Genomic DNA, 22,504 nt, shown 5'->3' on the forward strand with positions numbered 1-22,504 from the left:
GGAAACTGCAGTGTTGCCTGTGTGGCAGGCTGTCTGTGGGCAGGTTTTTGGGCAGGCACTAAAGCAAAGGCAAAATATTTTGCTCTGTGAGGTATGTAGTTAAAGTTCTTATGGTGCAGCAGATGCAGTTGATTATACGAAACTCTAACATTCCCACTTGGATGTGCTAAAGTAGATTGTTCATGTATAATATATGTACTCTGTGACACTTTCTTGCATTCAGAAGTTTTTCATATGTAATACTGTCCAGAACACTGAAAATAGGCACATCCACTAAAGGAATTAGATTTTCCAGTGGTTAAATGTGTCCACGTACCTTCTCGTTGTGGTGATGCTAAGTCTACATCCCAGTTGTTTACAGGCATCCAGACCTACTCCTGGTTGAATGCTTGCCTGCTGTTTTAATTGCAGGTGTTCTTGGGTAGAAAGGGTTGAGATTTTAATTTCAAAGTTAAGACTTGAAACAAGCTTGTTTTGCTATTTTTCAATGCTAAACAAAATTTTTGCTTTGTAGCTGCTTGTGCAAAAAACCAAACAAAACCCCAAGAAAAATGCCCAAAAGGCTGTCTTAAGTTCAGTTAATATTAAACCTGAATTATAGACAGTAAACTACAATTTGAACAGGGTAAGTTTAGAGATGTTTATAGTACTCCACAGATGATCTGGGGAAGCTTGAGAGAATTTGGATAATTATGTTCTCTACCATTGCCTCTTTCTGTTACGTCTCTGCCCCCCACCCCCCCCCCCCCCCCCCCCCCCAAAATATCTCCAGACAAACCCCTTGAACACAAGTCTTGTTTCTTGCTGCTTTTTTTTGATGGACAGGACCCCTATTTTTTTGATCTTACAACGGTCAAACGAGCAAATATCTAGGTATATGTCCACTTTTCCTATTCAAATGGCAAACTAACCCATGACTAGGTACATTTGTACCTTTGCTGTTTAGTCAGGTAGCTTCAAAATGGAGAAACCTATTCATTGTTCGCCTTGTTTCAGGGACCAGAGTGTAAGTACTTTAATATTGTGCTCTTTCATTTGCCATTTTTGATGGGTGCCAAGTTGAATACAGTAAAACCACTGATCTGTTCCTAGGTAGCAAAGTTGAGTGCCATTCAGTGGATGTCAATAAACTTTGCTAACTCTTTTTATTTCTTTTCCAGAGTTCTGTGGAAAATGCTAATACGGCACAGTCTCTAGCTGGTTTACTAAATAAATGCAGAACCCCTCAAGGACAAAGACTAGTTAATCAGTGGATTAAACAACCGCTTATGGACAAGAATAGAATTGAAGAAAGGTAACAGTGTTATATGTTTGATAGACTCACACAAGTTAGTAACTATTTTACAGAAGGCTCCTTCTTTTTAAGCACAAAATACTATGACCACAAAATAACAGTGGTGGAGATTTTTGTGTGCCATCCTGTAACACATTGTAGTTGGAGCAGAAAGTGTTTTTTCCCTGACATGAAAATTGACAAGTTACTGTTAGATTAAATGCTTTTTACAATTACAACTTTTTAAAGAGGATGTATGATATGTTTAGATGGTCAAATGATTCATGCTGCAGGCTAAGGCAATATAGCAGCAACTTAACTATTATACTACAAATGCTCAAGCTGTATAATAATAATTAGGTGTTGCTTCCACTTTACCAATGGAAAAAAACCCAGCCAACCAAAAAAAACCACCCCAAAACCCCAAATAATAAAGCACTAGTGACCTCTTTCTATTTCAGGAAAAAATCTGCTTTTGGTTGCAGTGGGGCACTCTTGCCCAGATATTGTGGCCCAAACATGGGTGATCTCTTTCTTCCTTGTTCTTTGCTGCTGCTGCCTGTCATCATGCATCTGCCCTACCCGTGGACAGCAGTATCAGTCGATACACAGCCTTAGACAATCTGGCAAATACCTGCTGAGAATGTACAGATAATTCTCAGTCCTTCAGCAAGGAAAACCACAAAGGCCATATTCCTACAGTGTGTGTGTGTGTTTATCTCTTATGTTAACCATGCAAACAAAAGTTACACTTTTTTTAAACTTGTGCTAAATATAGCTATATTCTTATCATTTAAAACCAAACTTCATGCAACTCAAGTGAATGGCAGGATAATGCATTGCAAAATGTATGTTAATGTGTACCTGGACAAAGCAGAAGAGGCCAGAAAACTGAATTTAACTTTGATACCTTCTCTAAGGCTCGTATTTTAGATAACGTTGTACAGGTATGTCTGTATATGCTGTTGGGCTTTAGCACAGATCACTGTTACCAAAAAAGAAATTTTGGCTTGGTCACATTGATGTTTAAAGAAGTTATGCAAAGAGTAGTTTTCTCTCTAGATTTCTAGAGATTGAGCTTATTCTGCTTCTCTTCAACATTTTTTTCTCTTTTTCTAATCATTTGCAGAATGGTGCCTAGTAGCTTGATCAGAGCACAGCTAGTAATGTTATTAATGTGACACTGAAATATTTGTCCCCACAATTTTTTTGAGTGCTGTATCTTTGGTGTGTGTTACAAGAGCTGTCATCATTAGTTGTTGATTATGTGCCCAGGATCTTCTACTTCTATCAGTTTTGGATTCTAAGATCTAAGCCAACTTTAATTTTATAGTTATGCTGATTTTAAGATTTTGAAAGTTATTACTCCCATTTGTAGTTTTCTTACGTCAAACATCGGAAATTTTAGCTCTTGCGTCAGACTTTTTTGCTTATTACTGTGTGTCAGAAATCCTGCAAGCTTGGGAGAAAGATGGTGCTTTCTTGATAAAGCTAGGATTAAATGATAGGCAGAAAATGTAACTTGACCTGTTTTGTAGAGTTATGATCATCTCTGCTTTTTGTGTTGCATTTCTATATGGCTAATGTTGACTGCATTTAGGAAAACCTATATTTAAAGGAGGAGGGAAGTGATTAAATGGAGTTAAGCTCTTAGTGAAGCTTGTAAAGGTTGGTGTGTCCAAGTGGTATGAGGCTGAAGGAGGTCCATTGATAGCCTCCTGTACGTTGCCCAGCCACAGAATCATTGAGGTTGCAATTTGTTAAAAGTAGTTTGTGTTAACCTGTGCTTATGGACACTGAAATACTATAGTCGTCTGCAGCATAGCTAAGCCTTTCTGAATGCATTTTGCTTTCAAGTATTACTTTAATGAATTTAATTCTTTGGAATAAAAGTAATATATTTTACTCATAAGCTCTTGGTCCTCCCAATCTTAATGCTTTTCAAAGTGTGTAGGACTACTTCCTTTTTTTTTTAAATCTGAAGGAGCAACCATAATAAGAGAAGCTGTAAGTGGGACTGATGAGATGTATTGACAGATTCAAATATCTTTTAAAAGATACGCAGTCACCAAGTTGTTTTCTGTATGCTTTACAGTATGTCGTGACTGTCTTAAGAATTACAAAATATAATTTAGAACATATAGATGGTTTGAGAAGGAAATATCTGGACTGCTGTTTCTTTATGTTTCCATTGTAGTCAAAGGGAGTTACTGATTATTTGTCAGCTGGAAGCGTGCCATGTTAAAGGATGCCATTTAACACTAACTAGTGCAAAACTCTTGTAAAACTAGGCTGAACTACCCAGGTTGGACTGATGTTAGATGTCAGTGTTCTGAAGTAAGCCTGTTTTGCTTATACAGGAGGTATTTTGACTTAACTTTTGTTTCAGTAGTGTAGAATTGGATGTCTGACTATTTATTTTAAAAACTTTAAAAGTTAGACTCTTGTAACCCTCTGCTAAGACCTGTAGGTGGTGCAAGTCATCTTTTGGAGCTAAATGATCAACTTCTTTCAGTAGTTTGTAACCTGCAATGTGTTGTTAACACTTATGGATAAATAGAACACAATGTTACATCACTAGTCCATATTAACCATCGATACAGCAGCAACACTAATGTACATAGTGCACATGCTTCAGATAAACATTATTTTATCTACTGGAACAGCTCCAAATGAGAACTCGGAAAATACGGGTTCCTGATTACTTGTCTGTCTTGAAAGACTTGGGGTTCTGCCCATGTCTGGCTGGTTTTCCACAATTAAAAAAATAATTATCAGTCATAAGTATACAAGATATAGCCCTGCTTTACCCATGTGGTGTGTTCAGAAGGCAAGTACATGAGGTTCTTGCTCCTTGCCTTAGAGTCAGCATATGTCTGAAATTAAAATGTAGTTGCAGAGACAGGAAGTGCGAATACATACATTAATTGCATAATGCAATTGATTGTAATACAGCAAGTAACTTCAGTATGTAATGTTTATTTTTCAGATACTGGAAAGTCTCAGAAATGTGGCAGAATGTAAGATAGTGCTTGTTCTCTTCTGCCCTGAGAAGCGAACTCGTGTTGAATGTATTTAATATTTTTCTATGTTGGGGGGAAACTCTATCTGACATTTGTGCACAGAACAAATATAAGATTCCAGATGACCTTTTTATTCCTCTAGGCATACTGTGGCCAAGCCTCTTGTACATCTCTGTCCTGTAGTAGAAAAGGTTCACGGGTCTCCTCTGCAGAGGAGTCACAGGCTATACTCTGACATCTCTTGTTCTGATTCAAGCCTCTCTTGAGGTTTCCTTTTGCGTTACTAAACACTACGCTGCATTGGGGGCCCAATTGTAGAAACCAGTCCTATCTCTAGCAGAGTCAGAAAGTAATAGATTTAGGAAGCTTGAGGTGAATCAATGGCTGGCAGGCTAAAATTTCCAAGTTTGTAGAACACTCTCATGAATCAATCTTGAACAACAATCGAAGTAGCAGCTTGTTTAAAAACGTGAAAGGAAAAAAAGCTACTTGTTGCTAGCTAGTGTAGGCAGGCTTGAATGCCTTTATAGGCCTTTATTTAGTAAGAAGTTAACCTAACATATGCTTTCTGTAGCAGATAAATGGAGGGACAGAGTGGGCTAATGCATATGCAGTAGCTCAGGAGCCATGTGGCTGGGGACTCGTCTCAGCATGGATGGAAACAGCCAGGTGAAATGAGAGGTCTGTGTTCATTGCAGAGATGTGATCTCCCTCGGATGGCAGAAATGTGATCAAGCAATTGGGTTCCACTAGGAAGAGCAGGTTGAGGAACGTGGTTGTTCACATCTGCTTGGTAGCCATGAGGCTACATCTAGAGTACTGTAGCCAGTGCAGGGCTTTGCAGCGCAAGTAGATGGACAAACAGGAGCTGGTCCAGCAGAAAGCCGCTGAGCAGGGTTGTGGGGCTGGGTTTGTAGCCTGGAGAAGACCGAGGAACAGACCTAACTGCTGGTTTCAGCTGCCTACTGGGTGGGAGTCATAGAGAAGGTGAAGCCAGGCCTTTCTTGCAAGGGCACAGCAAAAAAAGTATGAGACAAAAGACACCAACTTCACCAAAGGACCCTCCAGCTGGATATAAAGAAAAAAAATCTTCACTGTGAGGATGATCAGACTCTGGAATGTACTCAGAGATGGAGGGATCTGTTCTTCTTCAGTGTTTAACTGAAATTAGCCTTGTTTTGGGCAAGGGCTGGAATTAGAGGCCTTGAGTTCCCTTCTGATGTAAATTGTTCTGCGGTAGGTTTTCAGTACTCTTGGGTTCTTTTCTAACCTGCAGCTGTCCCTGCAGAGCATTGCAGGTGGGCTTCGTTGCTTCTGTCATTGTGGTTGGCAGCTCTGGAAAGACCTTCAGTACTTTACTGAGTACAGGTCAGTACTTCTCCACAGCAATGGACTGATTTCAGGCAGTTAAGTTAGTAGGTGGTGGCTTGTGTCCTCAGTAAGGCAGGGGAGAATGTGACCAGACTTGGAGGTTTGTCTAAATGGCTTAATTAAAATGCACTTTAAATGCTGGGAGTGCCCCTAATGCCTGTGAAGAAGCTTCCGAAATACAGGTTGAATCTGAGCTAGTTGGAAGACAAATGTGATTTGTTACTGTCATGCAGATCATGATGCAATAAATATTTTGCATGAAAGAAGTTGTCGTTCCAGTGACATGTAAATGATGTTGGTTTCCCAGTAAGCCTCTAGAAATGTTAGAAAAATGTCGCCTTTGTCATTCCAAAAGTTATCATCTCTGAGTCCCCTAGAGAAATGTTTGGAGCTCGAAGCTCTCCAGGCTGCTTCTTTAACCCTCTCCCCTCCCTCCACCTCTGTTTACTATTTTCAAAACTACTAAATAACCTGTATTTTCATTTGGGTTTGCTTGTAAAACTGAGGGCGACAGTGAGTGCTGTCTAGAAACATTAAACAAAAGCTCTACTAGTCAAGCTAATCCTAACCCTAATTTTTTTTTTAGACAGGCCACGTCTTTAGGAAGGAATTTGCATCAAAATCCCAGGTGCTTGAAACCTATTAAAAAGCTTAGATTCTTGTGTCACAAGAGACTTATTTTTAGTTTTCTTGTTTGAGGAGGGAACAAGGGGATGTAAGTAAGAACTGAAAAAAGATTCCTTTCATGACACCTTCAGGTGTGGGAAAGACAATGTTGCTCTTTGAGCTGGAGAAGTGCCTAAAAGCTGTTTGTATTCTGCATGTTATCCAAAACATTTGTCTTCTAGGTCAAGGATCAGCAATCAGCATTGCAAATCTGTAAATTATAGGTGGCATTCAGTGGTGCAGCACTGGAGCAGGTAGTCATAGTATCTCCTAGTTGATACTTCCAGCTCGCCCACTTCATCCTGACAAGTCCTCACTTGGTGCAAAATAAATAGAAGGATGAAGCTTTTAGTCAGTTTGTTTTGCATCTGAATTTTGAGGCTCAAGGGAAATGAAATTTCAAATAAAATTTGGTTGAAAAGTCAAAATGGTTTTCAGATTTTTAAGAAATAATCAAATTGCTATTTATTTAGGGAGATGTGACTCTGTAGCTGCCATACTGTTCTTTTTGCTCTCAGCCTACCAAAAGGAGGTGGATGGTAATTGCTGCAGCAGTTAAATTTTACTTAGGATCTATGTTTAATTATTCAGGATTATTTTTTTTCTTTTCAAAATGACAGCTGTAAGTTAATGAAGTTTCCAGTTAGAGTGTAACCATATGAAAACTGTTAATTTTTATGTGTACAAAGCTCTCTGGTTTGTCATTGTATCCTTGATGGTCACTAATTTGACCATTATATACAGGAATATGGTATATTCTCCATGAAAGAACAGTGAACATATTATTGTTTCTGCTCTGTTTAATGTATATCCACAAACATTAGAAAGGTGGCATGTTAGGAAACTGCAGCAGAAGCTCTTGGCAAGATAATCTTGTCCTGACTTGTAATTTAATTCCATTTATCATGTATAAGGGTTGTAAAAGTCTTCATTGTTTTGTTTACATATAGTTTTGAGTTTATGCTCTGTACGGAATGAATGTGAATGAAGAAATGTTTGGTTTTTACGGCAAAGAAATAGAACTTCTTCAGTATGCTCTTAGTCTGCACTAGTTTAAGGAAATGCATAGGTTAGCAATTTAAAAGAGTATTAGTGTTGATGGAGTGTAATAAACTTAACCTCTTAATTTTAATAATGTATGGAAACTTGCAAGGAATAAAACACCTACAGAAAATAATGATATTAATACCTTTCCTCAGCTGTCTCTAGTCTTTGAAGACTATGCAGTAATATTGTTTTATCACTGAATCCCAAAATGCTATATTTAATTAAAAAGAAAGACTGGCACAAAACCTCTGCAATGTAAGGCATTATGCTGAGGAGCAGCCTTAGCTGCTTTCCATCTTCGGTTTTTCTGGAGGGTTTTGGGTGGGGTAGTTTCACTATATGGAGTTTACGAACTTGCCTGTGACTGTACAGGTGTAGTACTTGGTGAGTTCTTGCTCTGCTGTCTCCATTGTTATTTGTTATCATATAAGAAATGGAGGTTTATTAGTAATTCTTAAAAGATGGGCATTTGTTTTCCAGAAGCCTAAATACTATGTTGGTGGAATGGCAATGTTAAAAAAAAAAAAAAAATTGTGAAACTTGCTCTTGTCTTTATTTAAATTAGGATATTTTTGCCTTCATGTCCTTGACTCTTGCTCACGCTAGCTGTTCTGGATGTATGGTTTCCTTGGTCTTCAGTGTGAAGGTTTTTTTTTGTTTTGACTCTTATGCATCACGCAGCAACCTGTGACACTTGAGTCGTTTCATAATTGGCTGACACTGTAACTATTTAAATCCAAAGGTGTAGTTATGCTTCCCTGACCTTGGATTGTCACCGGTTCCCTTGTTACTGTAGCTGGTTGGTTCATCTTTTGGTGGGCTATCATGCTAAAATAATCAAGGGTGTAATTTTGTATAGCATCTAATCCAGTAAAACTAGGCACTTGCCAAAAGGGACAATCCCAGTTCCCCTTTCTGGCCTTCAGCTCCTGCTGCTCCCTTTTTTTGGTCTCATAGCTGCAGTATAATTCAGTTTGGCTTGTTCACCTGATGAAAACTTACCCATGAAAAAATGAGGAAAGTTGTAACATAATCCTTTTGCTCCTCTGCAGCTGGTCCATGACATGCTATCATCATAAACATGGAAGATTAACAACATCTTAAATGCAGATCAAGCAATACCAAAAGGCTGTTCTTCAGATTTAATGATCTGACTTTTAAGTGTTTGCTTTCTCTTGGTATCTTGACTTTTTTTTAGAGCTTACGCTAATTAATTTATATTGTGAGTGGGTTTACCAAACTTGCTACAGGAAGATAAACTGGATATCTGCCAATCCTTGAATTGGAGAAGTGTCTGAATCTGTGGAATGGAGCTGTTGACTACCATTGCTCAGTAAACCTGCTACCTTTCTGACAAATTCACTATGAAGATGCTACTTGAATATATTTTAGCTCCTATGGAAGACAGACTATGGAAATTTTATGAAAAATAATGTATGCATGGAAATAAATTAGTAAATCAAGTCTCTTGTAACATTGGGAAGACAGAAAACATGTCTCTACCCAAGTGTTTAGGAGATACTTAGAGAATCTAGTTTTATGAAATACTCTTATCACTTTTGTCTGTAAAGTTCCTTCAGGCTAAGACGCTGCATAGTCCAGTGAGATTGTGCTGGGTTTTTGAGATGGAAGAGGATTTGCTGTGTAAAGCATCTTATATTCAAAATTCAGCTTTGCTGATGGATCTTCTGTATGTTTTTTCTTCAGTAAGCGTGCATGGTTAAAAGTTGGGAACAGTGTTTATTGTCCTGTGAAGTAGCAGGTTGCTGTAAGGTGAGAATTTTCTATTCTTATCCCAGCTCCTCTTCTGTGGAGCTGTTTAATTCTTTAAGGGCAATAATTTTGTTATTTCTTAACTGAGAACGAGGAGGAGTGGTGAATCAAATCTAACCAGTGCTGTTACATAAAACTAGTCTGAATGGCAGTTCTCAGTAATAATTAAAAAATAAGCTTTACTCTTATTTGGGAAACATAATTTTTGAGAAACATAAGTGAAGGTTTGTTTTCCTTTTCTGTAACTTGAATAGCTGGCTGTTGCTATAAGTAATATACTCAGGCTGTGGAATGGGAATTAAAAGACACTTGGTTTTGGTTTTAACTGTGACTAGGGTGATCATGTAGGTTGGATGCACAGGTGTATGAAAGTTTCTTTAGAATACAGACAGGATCAATACTTTTTTTCTTTAAATGTTTTAATGTTTTCAAGACCCAAGTGCTATAGAGTAAGGCTGGTCCGCAATGGGAGTGTGGAGTAGTCCCAACTGCACGGTGAACCAGCAGCAGCAGCTGGTGAGAGGAAGATGCTGGTAGGCCCCTTTGCATAGGTGCAGGGCATAGGTGGCCTTCTGTCCTGTCTGGAGAGAAACAGTGGGACCCTTGACCCTTGTGCTCATCACCTGCCTGTAGAAACTGCTCTGAAACACAGCTTGCAGCCTGCAGCTCTTGGCCATGTGAAGAGATAGGTGTGTGATAGCACCATCAGGAGCACTCCAGCCTTGCCTTATAAATGAAGAAGAAAATGTTTCCTTTCTGCTTCTCTTACGTTATGTCATAGGGAATTTGTGTGCGTGCCTTAGAGCCCTGCAGTTCTTTGCTTTGACATGCTTTCCGGCTAGAGGCAAAGCAAGCCCTGCTTGTGTGCTACTGCCTCTTTATTTGCATACGCTTCAGAATGATGCCAGGCACTCCATTCCCTCAGGGTCTAAAAATATTGCTGTTGCAGCAGTCCGCTTCAGGAGTGAGATCTTAATTGCATCAGGTGGTACTTTGCTGGCAAGGATAAGACCCAAGATTTTATTTTTCTGCTGAAGAATTGTTTTCTTCTTTACCTTGCTGAATCTGCTAGGGTTGGAAAACGTTTAAACACTTGTGCAAAAATAGTAAATTACTGGTAACCTATTTCGGAGTAAAGATGACTGTAATAAGTATTTTTGTGAAGAAAACATACTGGAGTTAACGATGCTTATGATGCTTTTTCTGAGAATCCTAGCTGGTTTTTAGGTTGGGTGGGTTTTGTGTGTTTTTTTTATTTTGAGCTCATTTGCTTGCAACCTCACAGTCAATACATAACACCTTCCAAAGCTTTGCTTGATTGCTATAGAAAATAGTTATTTTGCGCCTGATACCCCTGATGTAATCTCAGGGGTTTCATTTACTGTCTCTAGGCTTTGACGTAATACTCAAATGGTATATGCAGGAATTGATTTAGGGTGGGAAAGAGTCTGTTGCTTTCCTGATACATACTAATTTTATGTTATATAAACGTAACTGATGTAGAGGAGTGAACTCTGATTATCTGGAAGAATGAATGTGTTTATTGAATTGAAAAACTTATCTGTAAGTGCACCATTCTGAGGTTGCAAATATCCAGTATTGTTTTCATGGAAGGATGGTTTGGGGACTAATTAGGAAAATTAGAAAAGGCAGGAGGTTGATGTTTGGATGTGGCTTTCTCTTACATTGCTTAATCTTTCAGGTTAAACAACAGGGACCCTGATGTGGAACACTTGTGTCCAGCTGCTTAGTAGCACACTTTCTGTACCCGATGCTCTGAAAGTGTGTGCAATGTGCTTTCTGTGGCTCCTCTAGGGTCTAAAGCTGCCCTTCACACCTTGGATCTGCATTACCAGGGACTATTTTGATAGAGCTGCAAGAAATAGTCAGCATATTCATGATTGCTTCAAGTTGTACATTTGAGTTTGAGACAGTAGTAGTGAGTGGAATGAAGGCCAATTTCTAGTAGTAAATACATCCTGAGGGCATCAGATACTTGCCTGGAGATCCCTTGATTGAGTTCACTTCTGACTGGAGGGAGAAAATATGGCAGGGTGGAGAAGAGCAGCAGGCAGCAATACTACCTCACACTTTTTGTGGTGGTGGTGCTGGTTTCTGCCAACTTAAAGTGTTTGTGGGGCTGTGGCCTTGAGGGCACAATTTCCTAGCCAGCTTAAGCCAACATCAAGATACAACTGGGCTTGTCAACAGCTGGCACAGCCACCCCAGAGCGAGCTAGTGCAGGGGAACCTCACTGGTGGAAAGCCAGCGCAGCCCCAGCAAATGATGTGCGTGTAAGGAAGGGGCTGCTACTGGGAGCATTACCTTCAGTGTCAACCTCGGGTGTCCGCAGCTGCCTTTACAACACTACCAGTTTTCTTCCTCCATGCTACGTGGCTTGCCTGGATAAAAGAGCAGGACAGCTTTCAACCCGTACCACTGAGCCAGATCATGCTTGGTCTCTCTGACTTTTTTTTGTTTCTGCAGAGGAAAAGGTTTGACACTCTCTGTTTGGGTCTAGAATCATTGCAAAATCTTTTAAGAAGCTAGGAAGGTCACTGGAGTACAAGGATTGCTGTAATTTTACTGGGATGATGGCATTGTCTTTGAGAACACAAACATTACAGGTAAAATTGTAAGATGCATCACTGTGGGGCTGTTTGTTGCTGGTTTGCTGTTTCTGTTAATCTACCCTAGTATACAATATCTCTTCATTGCTAGAAGCCTGTAATTTCACATCCTGCACATAAAACAGTAATGTACTTTAAATTCTGAATCGAGGGTGTATATAAACTGTTGCACTCCTTCACTGTCATCTCAAAAGCTTCGTTGTTTAGGCAAGCTGTATCTTTTAGTTTAGCTCTTTCTTTTTTTAGGTTTTAACAGTGGTTTTCAAGGGGGGAAAGCTGTGAAGTCATTTGATATTACAGAAGCATTTATAGCATGTTCTTAACTGAGGAAACAAAACCAACTTTGTGCTATCATGCTAAGAAAAAATGACAACAGATTGCACGGTTTGGGCAAGAGCAGGTGGGAAACAGAACTTTGGCCACTTAGCATGGAGGGGAATACATGTGAAGGTGCAGGCTGCTGTTTTGGCAGGCAGAGTAGGAGCAAGCCTTGCTGACCTGGGCACAAGGCTCTCGCACAGACCTGTTAGAGTTGGCTGGGTTATCCGTTCCTGAACTATGGGCCCTTGTGCATGCATGCGTATTTGGGAGAGCTGAAAGAGGGCTTACTCAGATGAACAACTTGTGATTCTCACTCAAACATAAGATTTTTGGATTCTAATGACATTGTAGGGCCAAATTGTACCGATATCATTAAAATAACAGAAAGATTTTGACCCATTGCTTGGGATATTCTCTCTCGTATGTAAGTGTGCTAGAGAGCTATGTATACAACTCGTCCAGAGAGCGATGTTCAGAGTTGTTGATGAAACAAAAACCTGGATTCAAATCACTTTTTTTTTTAAAAAGCACTGGAAGAACTGGTGCTTATGGCAAGTCCCCTGCAAGGCTGCTTGGGTAAACATTGTCACCGGTTGGAGACTCGCCGCCAGAAATCAGAGCGACTTCTGTCTGCGTGCACTCTCCAGAAACCACTTGGGGTGAGCTGAGTGGGGGATTGAGAAGATCAGTGATATTAAGCCTGTGGTGTATGAGTAAAATAAAATGGGGTTTGATGGTATTAGTCTCTCTAAAGCTGCTGGTTGCTTATTCCTCTGGTTCTGTGTTGTTTTTATTTCAAATTGGTTACAAAGATCGCTCCAGTTTCATAACAAAGTCTTCTGTGCATAATTAAGCTCTTCCAAAAGCATGAGTGGGTTGTCTAGATCTTTCGCTTTGTTATTTCTTTGTGCTTGTCTGAGAAGGTTTGAATGTTGTTTTTATAAATGCACGTAACAATGTATTGGGCAAAATGATCTGTGATGTTCAGTGTGATGATTTTTTTTTTATGCTGCTAAGATGTGTGCTGGAGTAAACTATTTCTCAGTATCAGGCTTCAGATACCTGATTTAGACTCCTGTGTGCCCATCTTAGGTGTCTGTCTCAATACTTCAAAGGCTGTAAAGCATACTGGGGTTCTTTGTCATGAAAAGAGCTTTGCAAATTTAAGGTGATATTTATTGCTTACCTGAGGCGGTGACAGCTGGACTTGAGCTGATTTTTGTGAAAGAGAAGGTGTTTGTCTAGGGAGTGTTTGGGTCACTGGGGAGAAGTTTATAATGGAAGCTTAGACAGTGCCTTGCTTATTTCTGGCTGGGAAACACAAATGCTGGTGTTAATCAACAACAGCAACTTGCTCTTGTGTGGACTTCCTCTGGGTTGTTGAAGTCCCAAGTGCTTTGTGTGGAAAAGAAAACCCAGTTAGAACTGGTAAGGTAAGATGGTGGCTCGGTTTTGTCCTGCTCAACTATTGAAGAGGCAGTACCTGAGACTGTAGTTTATTACGTTATTCAGGTAACTTCTATAGGATTAGAAAAGAAGAATTGATCAGTTTTATATGTCTGGATTAAGGTCTCCAGAGAGGGTTTACCTTGGCTGCACTGGATTAAGAAGACAGATACCTGAGTTTGAAAGAAACCTGAAGGAAACCAAAATAATGGTACATGAAGTGTTTTCTGCTTTCCTTTGTGTAAAGGAAATATGAAATTAAAGTGGTTTAGCTGTGCATATTCTGAAACTTTTGTGGTGAGATGAAAGTCTTGGCGTATCTTAAAGCAGTCCTTAATATGTTGCTTTTCTAAGTGGTGTTTCTCTGAAAGTTCTCTATAATCAAGTTGAACAGTTGGACAGAAAAGTTGGTCTCATTCTGCAGTCATAGAAAACCTTTAGCAGGCAGAGAATACAAATGTATGCTCTTCAGAAGTCTCAGTTGTTGTATAGCCAGGGGAATTACAGCCTTTAAGATCTTCTTAAAAGTAAGTCAGCTTCTCCTGTAAAAGAGTGCATTCTTAATTTGATTTCATTGTTAACGCTTTTTTCCTTGTGCTGTGTGGAATTTTTAGTTAGCACAGTTTTTTCCCATGAAAATGGCTACCAGAATTTGGGATTTTAAGTTACTACTCTGTAGTAGTAATTAAATGCGTACGTTATTCATTATTAAATATATATATTTTACTGATTATGTACGGATCCAAGTTTCATATTATGATAAAAACACACAGAGTCCTTTTTCTGAGTAGGGGTGCTTGGAGGAAGCGTTCTCCTTCCTGCATGCATGGAGAGGCGTGCAACTGCCCAGGGTTTTGCAGGATGTCAGTGGAGGAGAGATTAAAACCTGGGTGCTTTATAACTCAGCTTGTTGTACAGCTCACTGGTTTGTTAGTGGGGGTTTTTTTGTGCTGGCCGATCCTGCTCAGGCATTAAAAATATTCTGTTCATCCCAGCTCTGGTCTTTTATTTTAATCTGTTAGTTTAATTATGATCTATACAGACAGAATTCTTTTCATCCTTCTATAAAATCTGTATATGAATCAGGCTTGATTAATGTTTTCTTGTTAACTTAAACTTCTATATCTAGCTCTGTAAAAGCCTAGAAATATAATTAAGCCCTCCTGACAACCTCTGTGTTGCGGCAGTATTGAGTGCAATGACCTTGAAATTGTGATGAAAAATGCTGCATAGATGTAGCAAAAGAAGCAGCAATCTGTTCTGATGTCAGATGAGATGTAAACCTGAGTGGAACGGAAGCATTGTGATGAGACTTGGTAAAGTGTTTGCCATTTATTAGAACGAAAACAGATTTTTGTTGTCTTTTTTTTGTATGGAGTGTTATTCTTTTTTCTGTTAATAGTAGATCCAAGAGATGCCTCTTATAAACAACAAAACCCAGGAAAGGATGAAATGCTTTCAGTTGGATTCCAGAATATCCAACAGAAACTTGGAGATAGGCAGGTTTTTTTCTCTCTCAAAGAGCACGCTAAGCTTAATGTTACTTGTTATTGCACTTCAAAGCTGATAAATAGCATGGTTTTGAATAGCAGGGAAAAAAAGGGGATTATTATTTCCAAGTTCAAGAAAAGCATTTGTGTTGGTTTTCAGTTATATTAGCTGAAAAATTGTTTGCTGTTTTTGTGGTTTAAGTTGCAAATTTAAATAACCATCTTGAAACAAAGATTTCATTTATGTTCTAGTGTGGTTTCACTAGTTACAATTGTTTCTGTTATCTTGACTGTGCTGCCTTAGATCTGTGGTGGAAAGTTTTGCCTTATTTTCCTTTCCCTTCTGGCTGTGTGGCAGAAACAAGTTACCCAATGTCAGCTGTTTGATTACACTTTCTTGGAATTTTTTTATTTCTTTTTGTATTTTCTTTTTCTGTTTCCTCAGTTGAGCTTTTAATATAAAGAAACAACCTGTCATTTGATTTCATTATTACTTGTGAGCATTAGGCATGGCTTATAGTTGCATTATATTAACGTAGCCCTTTCTATTCAGCAGCCTTGTATGTATTCTTACCGTACAGGAAATTGTTATGCAAAATGTGGCATGAACACAAACCTGTCAGCCTTTTATTCGTGGGTGGCAAATATGGGAGGGGAAGATAGAACAGTACTAGGAAGGTCATGAGATGTTAGTCTAATTAGCAGGGCTTTAACAGAGAAAAATTGTATCATCTGATCTGAGAACTCTTTGAACTTGTCATTGTTGTGGACAGTGTGGGGGGGGAAGAATAAATTGGAGCTTTCAAAATGCCTTTGACAAATTCTTATCCAAGAGGCTGTTGAACAAGCTGAGGGAGTTGTGGGATGAAAGTGAAGAGTTTGTTTGTCTAAAAGGCACAAGCAAAAAAAACCAACCAAAAACCAAAACCCAAAATGTTTTAATCTTGGCAAAGGCAAGCTCAAGAGTCTAGAAGCTGCACTTTGGGATATTCTCTAATGATGAGGATAGCAGTTGGCTATTAAGCAGCTGGCCGACACTTCTATAGGTGACACAAGTAAGGACCAAACTTTTAATAAAAACCAAAACAGCCTGACTGACTGGACAGAACAGGGATGATTTGGATTTTAATGAGAATAAGTATAAAGCAATGTGTATAGAAAGAATGAATGTAATCCGTCTGTGTCTTACAGAGCCTTACATGGATTCAGAAAGGGTGCTAGGCATCTCTGTTAGGTTGAAGGCAAGTCTCTGTACAGTTGGGCTTCAAAGATAAAGTAATATATAGAAACCGTTGCTGCTGGTCTTTTTGAAATGCAAAATTTAGTAACTTTCAAGAAGCGATTCCATGTGTGTGACTGCCAGGGTTACTGAAGGCATAAGGGCCTCTTGAAAGAGAAACTAAATGCTCTGGCCTGAATCAGAAGCTATCAGAGGGCAAGATGGGATCTAATATAGAGGACAAACTTGAATTTTGCACATTCTTGCATGTCTGAGATTGGTCATCAAACTCAGAGAAGATAGGTTTTTATACTGGAAATTTTAATGTGGAAATCATGGAGCAGTCTGTAGTTTAACTAGGTTGGATAAAACCACCAAGCCCTGGTTTCCCACCCCAGGGAAGAGTAGTACTTTTCTAGATTAAAATTCACTTTTATAATTGGACAAACCCTCCAAATGTGTGTGTTGCTTTCTTCCTCGTACTTCTAGTAAGTGAAGAAAGGGTGTTTTAAACTAGAACTTCATGCAGCTTTGCAGGTAAGAAAATATGAAGGTATTCGTGACTACTACCTCTTCATAGATCGATGTGATCGATTTTAATAATTGAGAAGTAATAAATAGGTTTACAAATCGCGCACATCGCCTGGGAAGTGAGATGACATAACATCAGAATAGTGCAACCTCTTGTGAGTATGTGCCATGACCATAACTGCTAAAGACCAAGCAGGGTAACAGTAAGAGCATATGGGTATGCTTTATTGTAAATTTTCAGTGAATCCTGTCTTAGCTTTGCCAAAGGAATGGTTTCCAGATTACAGGACTATAAATTATGAAGTTACTTGGCTCCTATGAAGAGGAACAAGTTGGCAGATACTGCCCCTAGTTTCAGTAAGCTCTGACAGGGCTGTGAAGGTACTTTGAGGGGAAGATCTGCAGATGGGATTTATCCCTTCTGTAATCCCCTTGGAAAAGTAGGCAGATATTTGGTTAGTAGGCTTGTAGTTAGGCTGTTAAGCAGTTGTATTGGGTGTCTTTGGGTTGGTTTGGGGTTGGGTTTTTTGTTTGTTTGTTTTAATATTAAAAAAATCTGATCTTTACAAGGTGTGTTTGGTCACCAGCTGCTGCTGGTGCTTCTGCGAAAAGTTTGTGATGTGAGTCTTAAGTCGGGATCTGCTGGGTAAAGTGTGGGGAATTTTAATAAAGATGGCAATATATCTGCTATGACAGAATCATGTAATTCTTGTTATTCCTCCAAAGCATTTGACAGAAGCCTGAAAGCTAGAAATTGTGCTGAGATACGCCAACAGGGACCAGAATAGGAAATTATTTGGCTATTATGACGTTACTTATACAAATCTTGTTCTGCATTCTTGCAACAGGTATCTTAAGTATATTCCTGTTTACTTCTCGCAAGCTCTGTATACGTGCTGAAACTTTAATGTGTCTTTTAGAGATTCCTCATGTTTCCTATCTTTTTTGGAAATAAAACACCATTATGGGTCAGTAATGTCAATCTTTAAACTTATTTAAGGCAATAGTTGAATGGGTAAATGTAGAGGTAGGAATCTTTTCTTTTTCATTGATTTTGTTCGGTGTAGTACAGAAGGTTCACTGGAGTGGTTTGGGCAGAACACTTTCTGCAACAGAAGGACATTCATTTGAATTTTTGAATATGCAGAAATGTATTTCTACCTGTCCAGAGGTGTCTCTCTCTTGCATTACCTTAGGCAAAGCCTTTGTTTCTTGAGTGACTGTCATTACTAATTAGCTGAGGCAGTGTACCATGTTAACCTCTGTGTACTGTTTCAAGTGTCTAGCGCTCTCTGCAGAACACTGCATGGTGTAATGTAGATTACTGATTTCAAAATGACAAAAAAATAGTCATTCCCAATGCAGTTTGCAAATGCAAATGTTCCTGTTATTGAAACTGATGCATTTTTCTGCGAGGAAGCAAAACAGTAGAAATAATGTGGTGAAAGCTGTCCTTTCTCTGCTTGCATGTCTCTAAATGAAATTAACTTCCCTGCTGATGCCAAGATATTGATAGATAGCACATTAATGTGATTAACCAGAAATCAACACAGTAAACCATGTGTGGAGGTCTCTGAAGGGGGCAGAGTTCTTCCTTCTAAAGTGTGACCAAAGAATATTGAACTCTCTGGCATTCCAAGATGAATGATATCTGACTGACTTTAACTGGAAAAGCAAAGTAATGCAATATATGTAAAGATGACAGTGTTAACTGGTGCAAGAAATGTATGAATGTTCTCTTACTTCCAGTGGGGAAGATACCATCTAATGCTCTGTCACGTCTCGCTGAGATTTAAGTGCTTTCAGCACTTAAAGAATATTTATTTCACTATTTAAAAAAAAAAAACAAAAAACCCAAAAAAACCCAAACCCAAAAAACCCACAAACACCAAAATGTCAGGGAGCAGCAGCAAGAGTGAGCTGAAGGGAAGGCAAGCTGGGAGCCAGTGGTGACAGGAAGACAGGTAGATACAGTACCCTCATTGATAAGGATGCAGTCCTCCAATACCTGCGTGAGGCACATAGGGTATATCTGGTGACAGTAACCAGGTTTGGCCAACAGTCTGGGTCTCCAGGCAGGTCTACAGTCATGATCTGAGGTGAAGATCAATGGATCATGGTCTGGATCAGTGGGGTGCATGGCCAGGCACAGGCATGGCTGCAGCATAGCTCAGATGAGAACCAAGGACAAGTGCCTTAGTTTGAACGCAGCTTGAGTGAAGGAGGCCCCAGACAATGCTTCTTACACCTCTTTCTTACATAACTCTTCACAATGGTCTTTACTGATAAGATTTGCGTTTGGGAATCCTTGAAACCAGTGGCAAAGTCTGGAGCAAAGAAGGCATAACCTTGTTAGAGGAGCATCAGGAGGTATTTAAACAAATTGGACGCACACAAGTCTGTGGGACGCAAGGAATACCCCCATAAGTGCTGAGGTAGCTGGCCAAAGTGATTTTGGGACCAGTCTTGATTGTCTTACATCATGATAGTTTGAGAAGGCGGCTTCTGAATATGAGTGACATTTGCTTTCTTCCAGAACTCAAGAAAGGAGAGAAGGACTATCCAGGTAATTACAGATTGGTCAGCCTCATCTTCATCCTTGGGAAGGTGATTGAGCAAATAATCCTGTAAAGCCTGGTGAAACATAATAAGGGCGGGATGGTGATTGGAAGTAGTTGGCATGGATTTACTAAGGGAAAATCATGTCTGACCAACCTGGTAACCTTCTATAACAAATTGACTAGGTTGTTGGGTAAGGGGAGGGCAGTGAATATGACTTCAGCAGGCTTTTGTCACTGTCTCCCATCATATCTGATGAAGCAGGTAGTGTGGTGAACTGAAAACTAGATGAACTGCCAGGCTCAAAGGATTGTGATCAGGGGCATGAAGTCTAGCTGGAGACCAGTCACAAGTGGTGTATCCCAGGGTTTGATACTGGGGCCACTCTTGGTGATACCCAAAATGTGACTGGACACAGTCGTGGGCAGCTGGCTGTAGCTGCCCTACTTTGAGCAAAAGGTTTGGAGTAGTCAATGTCCAGAGGTGCCTTCCAACCTCAAGGATTTGGATTCTGTGATCCAGGGTTGCACAGCTGTACAGTGTCAATGTTGGCCTTGACCACAGGCAGCTAAACTCGGCCAAGAGTGTTGGTGGGATCTTTTTCTACAGTGTGAGTTTTTCCTGCTTAATATCTAGTCTTTCACAGACTACTGGATGACTTTTTTTATGGTGCAGGGAAAGGATTAATCTCAAAGGAGATTTTGAGCTTCGACATACCTATAGAACAGGTGTTGGCATTTGCGCTTGGAACAGTTTCGCTCCAATGCTGTTCATTAGATGCCCCAACTGTTAAAAACTACAGAAGCATGACATAGACTAAATATCCTTTCTTTCTCAGCTCATGCCTTGACATAGTTTCATTTGTTCTTTTATCAGGAAAGTTGGCCAATGGATAGAGCCATAGAGAAAGGATAGATAGAAGCTTTCAGATACATGTTTTCATTCTAATTAGTGACATAAAAGAATTATAGACCATGCCATGCTAATCATTGTTATGAACTTCCTATTTAGGTTGAACTTGGTTGAAGCTTTTGTGGTGGATCCAGAGCTGCGTCAGTGCCTTCAAGAAGATCTCTTACGTCGCTTCCCAGATCTTAACCGACTGGCAAAGAAATTTCAGAGACAAGCAGCAAACTTACAGGACTGTTACCGAATGTATCAGGCTATTAATCAACTGCCTAATGTTGTACAAGCACTAGAAAAACATGAAGGTAATGCTACCCCCATCTTTTTTCAATGTTTTATAAGACACTGATGATGCAAAGAAATAACGCGTAGATTTCCAAAGATTACTTTTTTCCTGTGTACTTCTGTTGTAGGAATAAAGCTTAAAGACATTTGAATTTGAAATGAGCTGAAATTCTGAAATGCCAATCAGATATTTGTAAAGATTTGGCTATATTTATTTTTATGACAAAGTGTTCCAATTAGTGTGTAGCTGAAATACTTGAACTAGTGGGTTATGGTCTGGTAATCTTTGATGTCAACTTGTCTCTAAGAATTCTTGACTAACTGTTATGATCTTACAAACAAGATACCATTCATAGAATATTGTGTTCCTTTTGAAGACACTTCGCACTTTGGGTTGTAATTAAACACACAAAAAAAATCCAGTTTAAGCATTATTGGTATAATTTGAATGGCTTTTTTTTAAAATCTTAATGCTGCTGTATTTGATAAGAGTAACGGACAGAGTTTCTTCTGATCTTCATTAGTAGGAAGCTCAATGCTATGACAAGCAAGTCTAGAAAATACAAAGGTTGCTATTTCTTTTCCTTTTTTATGCATTACCAAGAAAGTGCAGAATAAGATAATGCCAGCATAACAGGAGGGTGATTCAATACAGCAATAGCAGTCCTAGCCTGTCAGAAAGCATATTTTTGTAGAAGCCCATTAATTTGTTTGAAAATCTCTTTGCATAAAGCAAGCACCAAAGCGTTAAAGAGAAATAATTTTTTAAATGGTACAGTTACAAAAATTTCTTTCCTGTATTTGAGTAGACAGTAATATTACCCAGTATGTTATACTTTTCTGTACTATAGTTTTATGACTTCAAGTAATGAAACCTATCTTCTAAAATATTAATCTTTAAATAAATTAAATTTTGGTTGCTGACTGTGTTATTTCCAAAAGCAGTTAAGATCTAAAACTGGGAAGGAACTGGCAGATACAATTTTTTGTTTGTTTTTTTTTAAAGAGCTGCCACACTTTAGCGGCCTCAGTCATGTCCCTTTGGCTTTTCCAAACAGACTCTGCTTGTTTTTTGCCTTGGAATGGAGCTCTTGGATTTCCATCTTAAACTGAGGTATTAGTTCAAAATGCTCGCTTCCTGGTTTTGCTTCTTTTTCTGTTAGTTGTCATGTGGATCAACAGAGTTTCTCTGTCATAACATTGGGGTAGGAAAACAATTCCATTTTTAGATGTTTTGAGGAGCAAGCTGTGTAAAGCAAACTGCTAAGCTCACCATATGGAAAAATTAATAGACTGCAAAAGGTTCTTGCTGTTTTACATGTGAATCAGTCGGCCTTAGTAGGGCATTTATCAGCAGTGTATCTAATACACTTTAAAATAGGCGAACTGTGTTATTTTTCTTTGTACCTGTACACCCTTGTTTAAAGTACAAGAATGGTCTGGTGATTTTGAATGTATGTGACTGATCCAGTCTAGATCTGATAATTTTCCTGTTTAAGACTGTACAAAATCTTTTAACTCATCAAGAGACAGAAAATCAGAAAGATTTTTGACAATTCTGAGTATCTGCCAGTTTCAGAATAGTATTTTCTCATGAATGGCTATGGAGTGATAGAGCAACTACACCATGAAGTGATCAGCAGTGATTGCCTTTCCCTCAGTACAAAGCATTGTTTTGTCAAGATGCTTGTTTTTATGGATGATGAAAGCTGAGGAGGGGGTAGTGAGTAAAGATGGCTTTTATTTTTTAGACAGAAGAAACCTGGATAAGATGGGAAAGGACTCTGAGTCATCAAATCATTTTGCTATTGCTGGCAAAAGGGAGCAGTTGTTCATTGCTCGAATTGCTGGGGCATAAAATCTAGGTACTTAGAAGATGTCTCTTTAAGAAGCTGCTGAAGCATCTTCCTTCTCATCTCAGACAGATGCTCTTTAATCCTGTAAAAATGCAGGATACAGGAATT

At 39.1% G+C, this 22,504-nt stretch overlaps 1 protein-coding gene across 3 annotated transcripts in view; it reads left to right on the forward strand.

Moving 5' to 3' along the window:
• The window catches only part of MSH2 (mutS homolog 2), a 54,568-nt gene that overhangs the window by 6,940 nt on the left and 25,124 nt on the right, over positions 1 to 22,504 (forward strand). For all 3 annotated transcript variants that reach the window (XM_054822747.1, XM_054822748.1, XM_054822749.1), the window contains exons 6-7: positions 1,161 to 1,294; positions 20,361 to 20,560. In XM_054822747.1, coding sequence (XP_054678722.1) covers positions 1,161 to 1,294; positions 20,361 to 20,560 — 334 coding nt within the window. The remainder of the gene's footprint in view (positions 1 to 1,160; positions 1,295 to 20,360; positions 20,561 to 22,504) is intronic.

Source organism: Grus americana, chromosome 3 (genome assembly GCF_028858705.1).
Source record: "Grus americana isolate bGruAme1 chromosome 3, bGruAme1.mat, whole genome shotgun sequence".
Lineage (NCBI taxonomy): Eukaryota > Metazoa > Chordata > Aves > Gruiformes > Gruidae > Grus > Grus americana.